Consider the following 18,311-nt stretch of genomic DNA (forward strand, 5'->3'; position numbering starts at 1 on the left):
AGAAGGACAGACCAAGCATTTTATTATTATATAATTTACCTAACCAAGCAGACGCAAACATTTGCAGCTGCTTGCTACGAAATTTCCCCTTCAAAACCTACATGGATAGTATGCGCAGAATTCGTAAATTCGTTCTATTAGCAGTGCACGAACTTAAACGACACGCCCACCGTGTGCACGCTTACCATGCCACTACTCACTGCGGTAAAGCGTGGAAGTTTCACCTCCTGGTTCTAGTCTTCTTGGGGTCTGTCTTCCCCATGTTAAGCAATATAGTATTCTCAGTGTATAAATGTGTGCCTCAATGTATTCGAGTTCTTCATCAAAACCTCAACCTTTCAAAACCTCAATAAATCTGTCGTTCTTTCCTTCTTCATTTCCCCATTTCTATTCTTTTATTCATGACTCACCAATTTTTAACAGTGCCGATATTAAAATTCACTTCTTCGAACTAACTGTTAAATATTACTATAAACTTTTTTGATTTTGAATACTGTATATGTGAATTTTAGAAATGTTGAGAATTGATTTACAGAATTAACAGTAACTATATTGATTTACAATATTGTCCATGAATAGCCGCACTTTACTATAGTAAAGTTAAAGTCTCCAAAAACCGTGTTTTTTAGGGTTTTCAGTATTTTTTTTCTCCTTAACCTGACGTGATAGACACTTCTATATAGGCTTAAATTAAAGCTTATATCCTACACTTTAAGACTCATATACGCAAGATAAAAAAAATTAGGTTTTTAAAAATTTCCAAATTCTTATTATTATGCGCATATGGGACTTTAAGCGGACATTCCAGTTCAAAATAAGGAAAAAGAAGGCTTTTTTAGCATGTAGGTATTTCAAAAAGAACCATGACATTTATTCAGTAATTTTTTTTACATGTTATAAATAACTTATTGAAGAATAAGAAAAAACAAATTTTCCACTTGTAGTCCAAGATGGCGGCGATGTACAACATTTTCAAAAATGTTCATTTTTCATGGGGTTGGCGATTCCGAGATTTCTACAACACATAGAGTCATAAAATAAAAAACATTTTCTTCGTTAGATATTTATCTATGGATGGAACCTCAAAAAAGTGGAATTTTCGTCACCTTTTTTTTAGGGTACGTTTTTCCCAAAACTTGAAAAAAACACATGTTTTTATTAGGAATTTCTGTTATAGAAAAAAAGGGAAAAAGAAATTTTCTACTTTTTGAGGTTCCATCCATAGAGAAATATCTAACGAAGAAATTGTTTTTATTTGAGTACCCGGATCAAATAACTCAACCGACGCTCGGACGAACGCTCTATTACCAGTCAAGTAGCAGTGACAGCCTGTGGGCGGCTCACTGCTACCCGACTACCATTAGAGCGTGCGTCCGAGCGTCGGTCGAGTTATTTGATCCGGGTACTCCTTTAATGTCTCTATCTGTTGTAGAAATGTCGGAATCGATCCCCCCATGAAAAAATGAACATTTTTTGAAAATGTTGTACATCGCCGCCATCTTGGACTACAAGGGAAATTTTTTTTTTCATATTCTTCAATAAGTTATTTATAACATGTAAACAAAAATTTCTGAATAAATGTCATGGTTTTTTTTAGAAATACATCCTAAAAAAGCCTTATCTTTTTTTCCATTTTGAACTGGAATGGCCCCTTAAATGTACGTTTTAAACTTTAATTTAAGTCTATCACGTCTGGTTATGGAAAAAAATACTGAAAACCCTCAAACATACATTTTTCGGGGTCTCTACCTCAATTTTTTCAAATTATTTTTTGTCTTGCGTATATGGGTCTTAAAGTGTAAGATATAAGCTTTAATTTAAGCCTATATAGAAGTTACTAGCACGTGGGGTTTAAGAGAAAAAAATAAAGATAACCCTCAAAAACTCTGTTTTCGGAGACTTTACCCCCTTTTTATTCAAAATCCTGACGTGATACGCAATTTTGGAACCCGGGAACACAAAAATGCATTGGAAACTACTCTGACAAATAAAAAAAAAAGTCTTATTTTGTAGACCTGTGTAAATGCTGGAAAAGATGTTATACTTGCCGAAACGAATATATCAACACAAAAAGTTTTGTGTTGATAATGTTTTAATTTTCTATATTTCCAAGCAAATACAGTACATCTTTAATTTAGGTGATCCACTTCAGGAATTTTTACTCTTAAGATAACTATTTAATAATAGTTATACTTTTTTTACTATCAAATAAGTTAAGAGGATTATTTTTTTATTATTATTTTTAATAATAATTTAATTTTCGCCAAAAAAGTCTCACTTTCCTTTCTTAAAAAAGACAGTGCATCCAAAGCACATGAAAATGTATCGAAATATCTCGATGGTATATTCATTTTATGAAAATCATCTTAAAGTATTGCATTTATTTGTTGTAAATGTTTGCAGCTGTCATGAATCAGAAGCGAACATAACCTACATTTAGTTGAAATCATCTGATTGGCCCAAGGCAAAATGGCGCAAGCTTTTTTAAAATAATGAAATTTATTAAATTATAATAAAATATTTGAAATAAATTAAATTATTATGAAAATAATATTACCTTGAATAAAAAAGTGTTTTTAGTTTTAAAAAAAATTATTATCATTTTCAGTACAAATATAATAGATTATTATTTTTCTGTTTGAAACTTTCTCTATAATTACATGCCTTTTTGCATTTTGTTAACAATATTCTTAAATATTTAATAAAATATTTGTAATAAATTATAAAACATAAATTAAAAATTAAATTGAATGGACAAAGAATAGAAACAACGGAGACGGTCAAAGGCCGTCGGAGGCGCTAGTTTCTTTAAAACAAAATGTTAAATTCAAATTAAAAAAAAAAATTATACATACAGAAGACAATAACGAACAATTGAAGATAAAATTATATTTTTTTTGGTTTGAAATAAGAATTGTGGACCTTAAAGATTGTACACAATGGGAAAATTTCAGTAGGGAGGCGTTATATATAATATATATGGGGTAAAATTCCTGTAACGAACTAAGTGAAAAAAAAGTTGATCGGATCGGCCTGTAACTTGCACATAGTTTAGCCCTAGGGGTGAGTACTTTAACCAAAAAGTATTGTTAGGTTTTTTCAAAAACTGTAGGAGAGGGAGGGGGATGAATTTTTTTGAAAAAATTAAACTGTGAATTTTTGAAGAGTTATAACTTTTAAACAAAAGAATGAAAAAAAAATTAGACCTAAATGTTTTCGAAAGGTTTTTTCCTGCTCTTTCGAATGGTGCAAAAAAATTTTCAAAAAATTTAAATTTTGACCCTTTTTTTGAAAATTAAACATTTTTTCGAATTTTTTTTAAGTTCGGTCCTTCTTATTTTTTTTATTTATTTTTTTTTAAAGCTAAAAATGTGTATTTTCACCACAAAAAATATTGAGATGTCTTTTTTTGTTATTTTCGAGATATTAATTAATTAATTAATTAATTAATGTTAATAAAAAATGAAATATTTCACAAATAAATAATGTTATTTCAATCCTGAAGGTACCAATTGAAAGCTAACGTAATTCCGCATCCAACGAGCCCTATATAAATTATTTTGGATTAGAGGATTTTTTATAAACAATTGCCATGTTAGCCATTTGTTTATTAACAATATACTAATTCAAAGTAATTCATATAGGGCTCGCTGGATGCGGAATTACGTCAACTTTCATTTAGTAACGTCAGAATTACGATAACTTTATTTGTTTAAAAAATATATCATTTTTTATTAACCTTAAAAGTTAATTAATTAACTAAAAATTGTAAATATTATATAAGTAAATAAAAAAGATTTTGACATATATGTTTTCCAAAGGTTCTTTTGTGCTTTTTCGATTGGTGAAAAAAATTCAAAATTTGACCCTTTTTTCTGAAAATCAAAATTTTTTTTGACTTTTTTTTAAATTTATTTTTATTTTTTTTTTGAAAGTTAAAAATGTGCATTTTAACCTCAAAAAATATTGAGATGTTCGGGAGACCGGGGCAATTCGTGACAACGCGAAAAATTTGAAATTTCCGCTACACGAATTTATGTCTCACGAAAAATCTGAGAAAATTTCTGAAGGTTACGCTAGTAGACATCTAACTGATAACGAAGTTTGCTAAGCGTATCTGCAGTGCTATGTTATTAGTGACAGTCACGAAGTAGTATAAGGAGACGTAACGCCATGCATTCAAAGCAACCCCAAATGCGTGTCCTAGAGTTACTAAGGTTTTCGAATAATGCTCTTGTAGCGCCTCTACTGAGATAAATCGGAATCAAAATATGTCGTCTGCTATCGCGTAAACAACTGTAGTTGACAGCAAAAGTGTTTTGATCACGAAGTGGTTTTGATAAAATATTGTGTAATAAATAAATAATAAAATAAATATTGTGAAATAGGGTAACTGCACCAGTGGTGGATCATGCACCAGTGGTGGATCAACTGCGAGAAAAATGGTCATTTGTGTTTACACGTTTGTAAGTAAATGAACCGCAAGTGTCGGTAATTGTTAAGAAAGTTATACAGATCAATATTACTGTAAGGATATCTGTAGGGTTTGTAAGGTTACTGTGTAAGCCTGCAGTAAACTTGAGGCCATCTTAAAACTTCCGCCTTACAGTAAGCTTACACAGTAAAGCTAAGGTAAGCTTACACAGTAAGGTCATGGTAAGTTTACATGGTAAGGTTGTGGTAAGCTTACACGGTAAGGTAGTTGTAAGCTTCCTTTAAGGTTACTGTAAGGTTGATGTAAGGTTACTGTTAATATAAAGTAATATGAAAATATATTAAAAATAATTATATTATAATATATATTATATTATAAATTTTTTTGTATAAAAAATTATATATTTGGTAAAGTACTTTATGAACCCCAATAGGGTTTGTCAAATAAAAGTTACTGCGCAGCCGTATGTGCCATAGAAAACTACTGCGCATAAATATTAATAAATTTTATTTATTAACAACATTCTATGTTTACAGTAACCTTACATCAACCTTACAGTAACCTTAAAGGAAGCTTACAACTACCTTACCGTGTAAGCTTACCACAACCTTACCATGTAAACTTACCACGACCTTACTGTGTAAGCTTACCTTAGCTTTACTGTGTAAGCTTACTGTAAGGCGGAAGTTTTAAGATGACCTCAAGTTTACTGCAGGCTTACACAGTAACCTTACAAACCCTACAGATATCCTTACAGTAACCTCACAGCAAGAAGTCGTGCTATGTGGGAGTGATCCAGAATAGGATCATTGACAAATTATCTTTGATGGAGCATTAAAGTAAACGGAGGTGTCAAAATCAAGTCTAACCTTGAAGGAAATGTCTATTGGAACTATCTGGTCCATAATACTATAAAGAATAACCTCGAATTTGTCTAAAAGCAACCTAACAGAACTTCAAAGTCAAAATAAGAAAGTTAAGGGGCTTAACTGATCCACCACTGGTGCAGTTACCCTATTAAATATTAGTGAAAGTAAATGAAAGGTACGTTTTTCATTAAGAATTTAATAAATAACTTATGTTTTGAAGATTAAAATTACAACATTTATCATAAATATTACTTTATTTTAGGTTATTCATTAAATATTTGGAGAATAAAATAATAAATATAGAATGTAGTTGCTGAAGCCAAATATGGATTTTACAACATTCAATTTTACAACTTGCAAAACCAATTTAAGTATGATAGAATTGCCATCAGAAAAGTGGTGCTACATTAAAGGAAATGAATCTTTCCTTGCTTTTTTGAAATTAGAGAATGATGATAAGGCGAGTGTAATAAAAAGAGTTGTTTTGTATAGCGATTTAAGTATTAAAATTATTATAAATAAAAAAATTCATCCTTTTTCAAGGTTTGTGAGAATCGAATCTGTGGATGACTTAATTTCATTATTAAAAGCTGTTGACGAATTAGAATAATCAAATAAATGTTAAAGATTAACGTTTTTTATATAACAAAGATAATAACTTATAATACTTGTATACTATAATAGGAAAGCATTAAAAAATAAAAAACACTTCGGAAATAATTAAAACTCTAATGATATAATATTAACAATAATAAAACAATAATAAATAATAAAAATTAAATACTGTTCGAGCCGAAAAAAAACTTCGATTTTCTCCATTTTTTTCTTCTTTTGTAGTTATTTTTGATCCACATCCTTTTATAAAACATGACATTTCACTGATAACATTAACAAAGCACAAAGTGCCAGCGCGAAACACCGGTTCAAGACAATTTGTCAGCACATGCGAGCACGTGATAAATTTTAATTCTCTATTTCTCCACGCGCGGCGTCCTCATCGCATTATTAGAAAAATGCGTAAACTCTAGGACACGATTTTGGGGCTCACTTTCACCACAATCTACTATGGGCGTTACGTCTCCTTATACTACTTCGTGGTGACAGTAAACGTGTTTTCGCAGCAAAAAAGTAAAACCTAGAAATCTTCGTTTTTTTTGTTTCCACGACGAATTTTTCAATTAAAAATACCGTCCGGTAAGTAAAACTTTGTTGTCTATAATCTTATGAATGCATTTGAAACGTAGAGTATATGCTCTATCATCTCCCATAAGGTTTTTTTGAATCGAAAAATAACACATGATGCTGGGGTATTTCGTGACATGAGCACCAGGGGAATTTCGTGACACATTACCCTTTGTTAAATTAAACATTTATCTCTTTTAGATCACAATGGTGCGAAGTTATATTCGCAAGACGCTTGCTGTGGAGGGGAAAAATTAAAAAATGCTATTTCCGCAGTATTAAACAACGATATGTCTGCAAGAAGTGCATCATAATAATCTGTCCATGCCTCAAGCTACGAGCCTTGCCCGAGCCTCAGCTTTCAATCGAACGACTGTCATGGAATTTTTTGAAAATTTACAAAAAGTTTATGAGCGAATTTCTTATCCACCACGATCCATCTTCAATATGGATGAAACCGGGCTCACTACCGTACAAAATCCAGGTAAAATTGTGAGTCGTCGACGTTTTAAGCACATTGGAAAGATAACTTCCGCTGAAAGGGGAATTCTTGTGACAATGGCGTTGGCTGTATTGGCTCAAGGGAACTATATACCACCGTTTTTTGTCTTTCCACGAAAAAATTATAAATCCCACTTCTTGTCCAACGCACCAGTCGGAAGTGCCGGAAGTGCGAACAAAAGTGGATGGATGATAGCTTCTGACTTTTTGTTGTTTTTAAAGCATTTTCAAAACCACTCTCAATCTTCGGCATCCAATCCTGTTCTTTTAATTTTTGATAATCATAAATCTCACATCTCCATTGATGCACTTCAGTTTTGTCAAAAGCATCATATAACAGTTTTATCATTACCGCCATACTGTTCACATAAAAAACATAAAAAAATAAAAGTCAGAAAATTTCAGCCCTCTAGCTAGTCATTAAGGGAAGATACACTATAAGAAACATGCGCGGCGGGACAATTTGTACCATCGGTAGTTCTAGTGTTAATTAAAGTTAATAAAATATTAAATATTTTACAAACAAATAAAGTTGTTGCATTTCTGAAGCTACCAATTAAAAGCTGACGTAATTCCGCATCCAACGAGCCCTATATGAAGTATTTTGGATTAGTGAAATGTTAATAAATAACTGGCTAACATTGCCATTGTTTATGAAAAAAATCCTCTAATCCAAAAAGTTCATATTGTTCATTCGAAAGAGCAGGAAAAAACCTGTCGAAAACATTTAGGTCCATTTTTTTTTTCATCCTATTGTTTAAAAGTTATAACTCTTTAAAAATTCACAGTTTAATTTTTTCAAAAAAATTCATCCCCCTCTCTCTCCTACAGTTTTTGAAAAAACCTAACAATACTTTTTGGTTAAAGTACTCACCCCTAGGGCTAAACTATGTGCAAGTTACAGGCCGATCCGATCAACTTTTTTTTCACTTAGTTCGTTACAGGAATTTCACCCCATACACAGAAAAAACTTGGTTTCAAAATGAGTAGCGTACGCTACTCATTTTGAAGTGCACCTAAAATGAGTTAGGTTGGTGGCACCACTGTCTGAGTCGTTTAGCATTGGCTCATTTTGAGTTGCAACAAAAATGAGAGTAGGTTTTTTGTGTATAGGGGAGAGTGACAAACAGTGGGACAGTTTAAACAGTAGGATACTTTAATTTCCTGAAAAACTACTTAAAGAAACTCGACCAAAATTTAAATGTAAACCATGTTTATGACAACACACTATCTCCAAAAATTTTAGTCACATTGATTCATTATTTACGAAGAAAATTGAAAAAAAATGTTCTTTACGTACCAGAGTAAATTTTTTCTTGAAATACAATGCTGATTTTTATATAGATAGGACAGTTTTTAAAAAAAGTGTAATTGTTACTTCGTTTATTTATGTTTTTAAGTATAATATCCAATAATTTAAAATATTTTAAAATTTCACAAACAACTTTTATTTAAATAATTTATTGTGATTGCTTAATTTAAACAGTGGGACATTCAACACTTGGACAGGCAAAAATTTAAGTTTATGAAACGTGGAGTTTGACAACACTGATTATAAGTTGTGTCAACTATACGCATGCGCATTTATACTTACACAGCGACTAAAAATGTGATTTTTTTATGCTAAAAACAAAAAAAAACAAAATTAATAATTATTACAATTATTGTTCGACAACATTTAAAAAGTAACACTTGATAAGAGAACGACTATTCAAATTTTGCTCCAAATTGTTTTTAGGTTATGACCAAATTATGACGTAAGATCAGCAGTACTGTAAACGCGAAAAAATATAATAGCAATTTTTTATATGAAACTTGACATCGTATTATAAAAATGTAAAATATTATTAAATTATGAGTGTTTTGCAGCATTTGTTAACGTTATTTAATGCAAAAAATATATATTTACAAAGTATGAAACAGAATATTATTATTGAAATAATTATTCGGTTCTTAATAATAGGTGTCCCACTGTTAAATAAACACAAACCTTCAAAACAAGAAAAATGTATCAAGTTTCAAAAACTTCAAATTTTTTTATTTAATCACAATATAATCTTAATAGAATATGTGCATTGTATAGAAAAGAGTTCAAACTTTATGGTAATACCAAAAAGTGTTCAAAAATATATAAAATTGACATATTAATATGTCTTTGAAAAAAGTGTCCCACTGTTTGTCACTCTCCCCTATATATCAGGGTGGCCCTTATTATTTGAAATTTGGAATTTCTTAAGTCGCCGAAGAGAATTCACTTTAAAATGTCAAAAAAATGACCTGTGCACAAGGACAGCTCGATTAATGAATATTAATTAATTAATTTTTAAAACATTGAGAACAAATGAAATAACAGTATATTACATTTTGGAAGTGGACAGTTGTTAAAATTTTGAAATCGAGCATTTTTAAAAAGTTTTTAAATTTTGACAAGATTTTAGTACAAGTTCTGGTACAAGAACTTGTTCCAAATTCTGGTGCCGAAATTGTACAAGATCTTGTATATGTTCTCATGAACATGTACATTTTCGTGTACAAGATCTTGTACAGGGATTTTCAATAGGGAAAATATCCACTAAATGTCTCATCGATTTATTTTAATGAGTTCGAGAAAAAAATTCCTGAAATTTACATATTTTTTGACATTCTATAAAATAGGCGCCCCTTTTAAGTTCTAAAATAAAGTGTCAAACTTTGACAAAAGTTAATACTACCGTAATGTAAACTAACTGGAGAAAAGTTACTTGAAAAAGGATGTGGGATGAACAAAAAAGAAAAAAATTTCAGTGTACGGTAACAATCATTTAATCCAACATTAATATATAAATAATTCACAACTGGCTCGATGCAAGCTCTAATCCGTAATTGCTGTCGGCACAAATTGATTCCTAAATTTCTCAAAATTCAACATTTTTAAAAATAGCATTATTTTTTGAAACTGCAATTAAGATATTTCATACTATCTAATGGGTCTTAAATATATTTGACAAATTTGTGAGTGATAACAAGTTTTCGATGAAATTCTTATGTACAAAACAAGATTATTGGAAAGAAGAGGTTACTAAAAGGTAATAAATATGGCTACGAATATCACTCAATTATTAACAACTTTAATTTCAAACTAATGTCACTTTAGAACTGATTTCTATTCATATAGTAAATGTTGCAAACTTATTTTAATAAAAAATATATTAAAGCGGATTAAAGTGACTTCAAATAAATTAATTTATTCAATACCAGACTATTGTTAGTTTTAAAATGTTGTGTAATCATTTTTATACATTTTAAAAAACCTCTTCTTACCAGAAAATTAAGTCACGATAGAAAATTACAGAATATTTATTGTACCATGTCAATATTTCATAAATAAATTTTATTAATTTTGTCACATACTATCACGTTTTTTGAATTCTTCCATATTTCAAAATTGTGCCCAAGATTAAATTACTTTTCGCAAAGCCAATGTCTTTTCTTAAATATGAAATCTGAAAAATTTGTTTTGTCAAAACCCTAATTTTGACCCAAACACAATATTGACGAATTACAATAGATTAAGGAAAGTAGTAAAGACGATTAATTTTAACGTTAAAAGATAATAAATTAAGTCAAAATAATTGAAAAATGATTGAAAGATAGAAGTTATGTTAGAAAATAATAAAAAATTAAAAAAATTAAAGATTTCGTAGTTAATAAAAGTCTATCTTACAATTTTTAGAGGTAGGATACATGAAAATAAATAGTAAGAGTAGAAAAAAGAAAACTTAGAGGACGGAAAAATATAATATAAGACTATTTATAAATAATTGATTAAAAACAAATTAAACCATAACTACAAACATAGGTACATCGTCGCACATATACATGATCACATCTCACATAAGTTTTTATACAAAAATATATTTGTCGATAAATAAATACATACTACAGACAAAACATGCGAAATAATATAAAAATCTTCCGGCGCAAATTAGGTTAAAATTTGAAAAATTAAACTATATAATAATGACGTTAAAACATCTTAAACTTGTGTGGAAAACACAATGTTTTTAATATGTTTTAAAATCTAAAACTAAACTTTTGGGATTAGGATTTTTTGTCCCATATTGTAGTTATCGGGGTAAGTAATTTCATGGAATTTTATAATTTTTTCAAACTTTTATCGAATGTAAACGATTGTTAAACTTTGTACTTTTTTATTTGATTTACCACTTGTTGCTAATATGTAGAACTTATATATCAGGAAAGCCAGCATAGATCAGGAATACATTTTCTGTACATATTACGGTTGGCTTTTAAAACATTTTAAAAATGTTTCTTAAACATATTACAAAATATTTTTTCCAAAAGGCGTAAAAATTTTTGAATTAAAAAAAAATTGTTTACATAATCTTACGCATTTAATCTGAAATTTAATTACCGGCTTTGAAGGAAAATTTTCTAAAAGACAAGCTTTCTAAAAAAAATTTGTTTTTAGTTTTTCTAAGATATAAATTTAAGTGTGTTTTTATACCAATTAAAAACTAAACTCAAATCACTTAAGAATTTTTTCGTGCTCAACGAATGCTTTACATTTTAATTTTCATCTCCTATTTCACTGAAAAGTTAATTCTAAACTTCACAGAACTTTGAAGTAAAAAGTGAGGAAAAAAATTGTGACTTTTTACTTTAAAGTTGCGTAAAAAATTTAAAATTTAATGTTTTCAAAATTCTTTGTTCACTGTGAACAAAATCTTTAAATTTATATATTTCAGTTCATCTTATCTCGAGCTATCATGTCCACCAGAAAAATCAGTTATTTTAGTAAAATATTTGAAATTACTTTAATTATTACTTATTTTTATGAAAAAGTTTCTTACAGGGATCTACTACTCTACAAGCCATCTACTTACAGGGATTATAGTTTCTATAAACAGCATAATTGGTGGAAAACCTACATTTACCTGTGGATGTTCTAAATTTTTTGACGCATGTACCGTCCAAGTTTCTTTAGATTACCACTGACCAGCATAGGAAATTTAAGAATTTAGTCTGTAGAAACAATATATTTTACGTTTCTGTGATTCTGTGAGTTGGCGTTTTTGGCTACACAGGAAATTTTTTTGCACGTTTCCTGAAAGCTAAAAAAACTCTATACTGAATTCGATAATTCTTTTCTACGTAAATACTACATAAATATAATTCCTCATACAATTCCTGCTTTTTAAGCAAACGTGTGTAATTCAAATTATCACAGTAAAAATACATTACATTTTCTAATTTATAAATTAGAAAACGTTCCTTTCATAAATTTTTAATATTTAAAGGTGAATTTAACTTCAAATACCGTCCATCATGGCAAATTTATTAGAAAAGCGGGTATAAAATCAATTGAAAAGGTTATAAAATTTTATGTAAAACTACATCTAGTGCAAATATTTTTAATAAATAACCCTAATAGCAACGGACAATTCAAAATATCCTATGGACATCATATCCGTATCCGGAAATTTAGATATCTGTAGGATGTCCTACAGACCAAAGTTGACCAAAGTCAACGTATGAGAAAAATTAATCAAGTTTCTGATTTTTGCAAAAATTCATTATAATTTTTACACGTCCTTTTTTTCGGACTGACAATTCTGTCCAGTATCGTACCTATATACATACATATATAGGGGGTTGTTTGAAAATCTCAACAGTCCAACAAGTTAAAAAAATTTTTCATACCTTTATTTTCCTTTTAGTTAAATGGTTTTAAAAATATATTTAAAAAATCAACTCTATAGACTCATAAAGAATTTCGTTATATAATTATTATTTAATATTTTCTAAATGTTAATTTATATTATTAATTTACCAAGAGATAGAATTATTAACCATACTAATTTATATTTTTCTTTAAAGTACAGAAACAATGATAAATTGTTCAATGTTGAACATTCTGAAATAGTTTCTGGCATATTGTAATCTCTAAATTTTTACACCTTCAATAACAATTCTACAAATAGTACAATTTGATATTTCAATATTTCTGAAAGGAAGAATGCAGTATACTTTTCATATTCACTTTCCCCAATAACTGTAAAAACAATGTCAAAGTGGAAAATTTTATCTTACTTTATTATATAATAGATTTGTAAAAATATAGTTACTCTTTTGCGGATTCAATATTTTTGCCGGTAGCTTATACGTCTTTTTATTTGTCTATTATCATTCATTTAATTCACTGTTCCTTTGTTTAACTTCCGTACAATGGGTGGGCGTTCTTACGTATATATACATCAAACGGCATAATTTGACTGTTGTCTTTTAAAGAAACATCACTTTAAACACGAGATCGTCTATCGTTGAATTGCAATTAAAATAATACAAAAAAGATGTCATATGACGGCTTAATATTTTTTTAAAGTTCAATCCTACGATTATAATAAAAAGAAGACAAATTTGAATTTAAAATTCTTTGAAGCCCCTTAAATATTATTTATTGTTCCCTAAGTAAACAAACCATTTCGTATCATATCACACAATGTAACTTGGTTTGAGAAGACCAATATGTACAAGGCACATAACACTAATGAGTTTTTTTTAAAGGTATTTAGTGTTAATCCCTGCCAATTCTTTTATGAATTTGTTGATGTTTGATAAGATGAGCTTTTTGCCTGAAAGCTTTACCACAAACCTCACATCTAAAAGGTTTTTCACCAGTATGTGTCCTCAAATGAACTTTGATATTGCTTTTGTTAAGAAATCCTCGATTGCATATAGAACACCTATGAACGGGTTTCTCCTTTCCACCAATAAGTCCCGATTCAGTCCCATAGGAAAGAGATGTAGAACCTGAATTTTTCTTGGAAGGATTTTGTGAACCAGGATTCGGTCTGGATCTTTTCCTGGGATGCGATGGTGCTGCATAAGATGAGTGTAAAAGATGATCTGGACTACAAGAGGTTGATACTCTTCCTGGGGGACTAACAGGTGGGTAAGGGCTAGTTGAAGAGGGTGTCTCACCACATGGAGTATTTTGAAGGACAGCGTTTCCGGCTTGAAGCCTAGCCTGAAGAAGCGGCGCATATCCATGAGTTAACAGATTTTGTAAAGTAGAACCATGTTGCTGGACTTGATTAGATGATGCTGTTGTTGTATAAATTTGCGAATAAGGACTGGGTGAATTTTGCTCATGAGCTTTTGGAGAACAAGCAGTATCAATCCATTCTGCAATATCTATCCAATCTCTTGATGCATCGGGATCGTGATCCGAGTTGGGTTCATTACCTCCTCCAGGTACTGTTGTATCAGCAATAGCAGATCCGATTATTTGGGCAATGTCTTCAATATCGTAATCGACTTGTTGTGTTGACTGTGGCAATTGTTGCTGCTGTTGATGCTGATGTTGGTGTTGTTTTTGATTACCTTGAGGGCAAGGTGTACTAGAAGAAACAACTGGAGCTTCATAGTATTCTTGATTTGAAGACGGCGATGGTGATGATGATTGCAAAGTAGGTCGCTGAGCTGAAGATGCTATTGCATGATAGTGATGACCCGGAATTCCGTTAATACTAAGATGTCCAGTGTAACCAGTAAATGGTGGAAGTGGTTTTAACTCGGCAAGAGATTGAGCAGATGCTACACCCACTGAGGAACCAAGTAGAATTGTGTCCCAAGCATCTTGTAAATCAGATGCAGTCTGCTTGACGTCAGACGTTTCTATAAAATCTGGCCCGGAAGCACTCCACGGTGATAATAAAAGGCTTTCAACGCCTACTATTTCAGCAGGTGAACTTCCAACAGTAATTCCGCTCGCTTGACTACTATGAGGTGGTTCAATTCCAGAAGATGTAAGATGTGGTGGTACAGTAGGTGCACCTGACTGGGTTTCGTACTTCATGTCGATCACGGATGCAGTCGTTCGAGATTCTATATGTCGGGAATAAGATTCTCTTTTCGAGAAACTAAGTGTTCTGCTGTTAATTACTTTTTGTGAATTTTTATTACACGTAAAAAGAAAATTGGAGAGAGATGTAGAGACTAAATCTTTTTGCGCAGCATGTGAAATATTTTCAGTTAACGCAGAGTACCCTGCTTTAGTGACACCTTCTTTTTGTTTAAATTGATTTCTTTCTTGTTTTGGAATATATACCGATTTTACGTTCTTATTTAAAAGATCTTCTTCCTCTTCTTCTTCTTTTATACTATTATTTGGTATGTGAAAAGAGGAAAGAAGGGAACTTAAAATTAAAGGATTTAAGGGTTGAGAAGATTTAGGTGAAGGTAATACTCCGATAGTTCGATCTTCAACACGATTTGTATTAGAATGTTCTTCTTTTATCCTAATATTAATTGAAGAAAAAGTATCATTTGTGGGACCAAATGCATCATCAACATTAATTTGAATATCCGGAGAAATCTCAGCAGTTGGAGATACTAAAGAGGAAATAACGTTACTCTGACCCTCAGAAAATGCTCTTTTTAGTAAATACGAATTTTCCTCTTCTATCGATGTAGAAGATGTAAGTGAAGAAGACAGTACTTGTTTATTACTTATGATTGAACAAGCAGGTAATGAATTTGAATCTTCTGTTAAAGATTTTGAAGCATCAAGGCATTTCGTGTTTACAGAATCGAGATTTGGGCCAGCTTCCTGCTCTAAAGTTTTAATAGAATTTGACTGCAGGAAATGTTGTTGTGACTGATTATGATGACGAAACTGTTGGTTCGAAGATGAAAAAGACGTGAAACGATGTTGCAGATTACAATAATGAAAATTATCATTCAGTGGTCCTTCATCGGTATATGGTTGCCTTGGACTTGATATCGAGGGACAAAATGAATTGGGATTCCACCAAGGATCCAATTTATACCCAGATGTGCTGCAACCGCCTACGGCGCCGCGAGGACCTGTAACAATAGATAAATAGTGTTTTTTCAAGACAATCCTTTAAAAACTTATTTTTTGTAAAATAATTAAGAAATTAAGTTTCAAAACTTATGCTTAACTTTAAAGTGTTTTAAAGAACTTTCATCTGTTTAAAATTTCTGTATGTTGTTTATATAACATTATAAACTTTATATCTGGGCATTATGTCTGAATTGCCCCAAGAAAAAAAAAATTTCTGGGATTAATGATTAAAGATGTTTTTTCCATTATTGTCATATGTATGCGGTTAAATTTTTTCAATTATAGGAATATGTATAATTAGAACACAGTTAATTTTAAAGTAACAAATTAATATATCAATTTGATACTTTCAATTTAATTGTGAACACAAAATTCACTTTTTTGGCAACTTTTTAGTATCTTGGTACGACACCATCATCAGAACACTAGTTAAGTGAAGTCTAGTAATTGAAGTAAATATTAACCCACTAGTCACATGCGCATTATTTATGTAATCCAATGATAATAATGATATTATATGCCCTAAAATACAGACAAAGAACGTCTTTTTTGCACTTTTAGGTTAGAATATTACGACCCTAGTATTGGGATATTTCATTAATTATGAAATTCGACAAACCATGAAAAAATTAATTGAATGTTACCTATACAAATAAGATATTGTACTAAAGCATTTGCATTGTCTTGTACATGAACACTTTAATGGTCAACACACTTGGAACAACAACCATGTTCATATTCAAATGATTTTGATTCAAATATATTTTCCCTCATTTTGAAGTGCGAAAAAAATCATGAATATTGTTTAAGTCATAATAAATCGGTGGTTAAATTTTTAAAAACACCATTACAATGCTTATCGAAATCCGCATCCAACGAATCCTATATGAACTATTTCGGATAAACGGGTGTTAAATTAATAATATAAATTATTTAAGTAATTAATAACATTTGAAGGAATGAAGATAAAGCGTCAATTCTTTTTTATTTGAAAGATCATCTAATTCTGTGTCAAGGAAAGAATATTAAGTATAACTAAAAATCAAAAATTAATTATAAAATGTTATTTAGATAAAGACTGAAAAATACCATGCCGAGTAGGTAGGCATAATTAATTTGGATTGTTAAAAATGCTATTTACACTCGTCTGATTTGACACAGAATTAAATCATCTTCCAAACAAAAAAAGAATTGACGGTTTATCTTCATTCCTTCAAATCGTGTAAATGTAAAAATACTTTTCCTTTTCGCGCGCTTAGTTTAACATTTTTTAATATATATTCAATCAACTTATTCTAACTAAAAAGATTAAAAAATCTAGTATTATTAGTATAACTATTGCAAAAGCAAACTTTAAAAAGAATATGTATATATTTCCTTTATTTTGATACATAATAAATAGAAAAACCATTATAGAAACCCAAAAACCATGTTCGTTTTTTGCCCATTAGGCATGATCTAAATTAACCACTTAGGACCCATCAAAAAGTTAATTATTTTCATTTCAAAACAGTTCACTTAATATTTTAATTAATCACTTATGGATGAATTAATTAAAACTAATTATCAATAATTTGAATTAACTAATAAATGTATTACATTTTGAGGTTAGATTGTCATATATATTTATCTCTCGCATGATAAGAAGGTGATCCCCAAGAAGGATAATTTGTCCCTTGATTTAAGTCGATTGTCCCTCCAGGAGATATGAACAAAACATCTGTGAAGGGTTTGTTAAAACATTTAGAGGGATGTCCTATAGTTATCCCTCAAATATGTATAACTGCCCAGTAAAAAAAAAGAATTGGGAGTAAGCGATAAGAATTGGTGGTAACTTAATCTGAATTCGGTTTGGCGAAAAAACCGAATTGGAACGTTACGGTGAATTATTTTTTTCTTACCGTGAATTCTTTTTTCTTAAACATTTGAATTGACGTTTGTTTATTCGAGTTTGCATTATAAATGAATAAAATAAATGCTTCGAAGTCTAAAAAAGCCGATTTGGAATAAGAAATATATAATTTAAAAAAAATAAATGAAAGTGAAGTGTGACAGATTCACCGAGGATTTTATCAAGTGAGTAGTGTTCATATGATAAATTTACCATATGAGTAGTACTCACATGGTAAAATTGTCGGTAAATCTATCACATTTCACTTTTATTTCTTTTTAAAAAATTATATATTTCTTATTCCAAATCGGCTTTTTTACACTTCGAAACATTTATTCTTATTCATTTATAATGCAAACTCGAATAAACAAACGTCAATTCAAATGTTTAAGAGAAAAGAATTCACGGTAAGAAAAAAATAATTCACCGTAACGTTCCAATTCGGTTTTTTCGCCAAACCGCATTCAGCTAAAGTTACCACCAATTCTTTTCGCTTACTCCTAATTCTTTTTTTTTACTGGGTGACTGATCACTCTAAATGTTTATTCTGAGCTATAAGTA

At 30.1% G+C, this 18,311-nt stretch overlaps 1 protein-coding gene across 1 annotated transcript in view; it reads right to left on the reverse strand.

Moving 5' to 3' along the window:
• Window positions 1-9,773: 9,773 nt before the first annotated feature.
• The window catches only part of LOC127287027 (ichor), a 39,617-nt gene continuing 31,079 nt past the window's right edge, over window positions 9,774-18,311 (reverse strand). Inside the window, exon 2 of the mRNA XM_051313730.1 lies at window positions 9,774-15,858. Within this exon, the coding sequence (XP_051169687.1) occupies window positions 13,565-14,848 (1,284 nt within the window). The 5' untranslated portion in view covers window positions 14,849-15,858 and the 3' untranslated portion in view covers window positions 9,774-13,564. The remainder of the gene's footprint in view (window positions 15,859-18,311) is intronic.

Source organism: Leptopilina boulardi, unplaced genomic scaffold (genome assembly GCF_019393585.1).
Source record: "Leptopilina boulardi isolate dan_hultmark-lab unplaced genomic scaffold, ZJU_Lbou_2.1 LbouV2_122, whole genome shotgun sequence".
NCBI lineage: Eukaryota > Metazoa > Arthropoda > Insecta > Hymenoptera > Figitidae > Leptopilina > Leptopilina boulardi.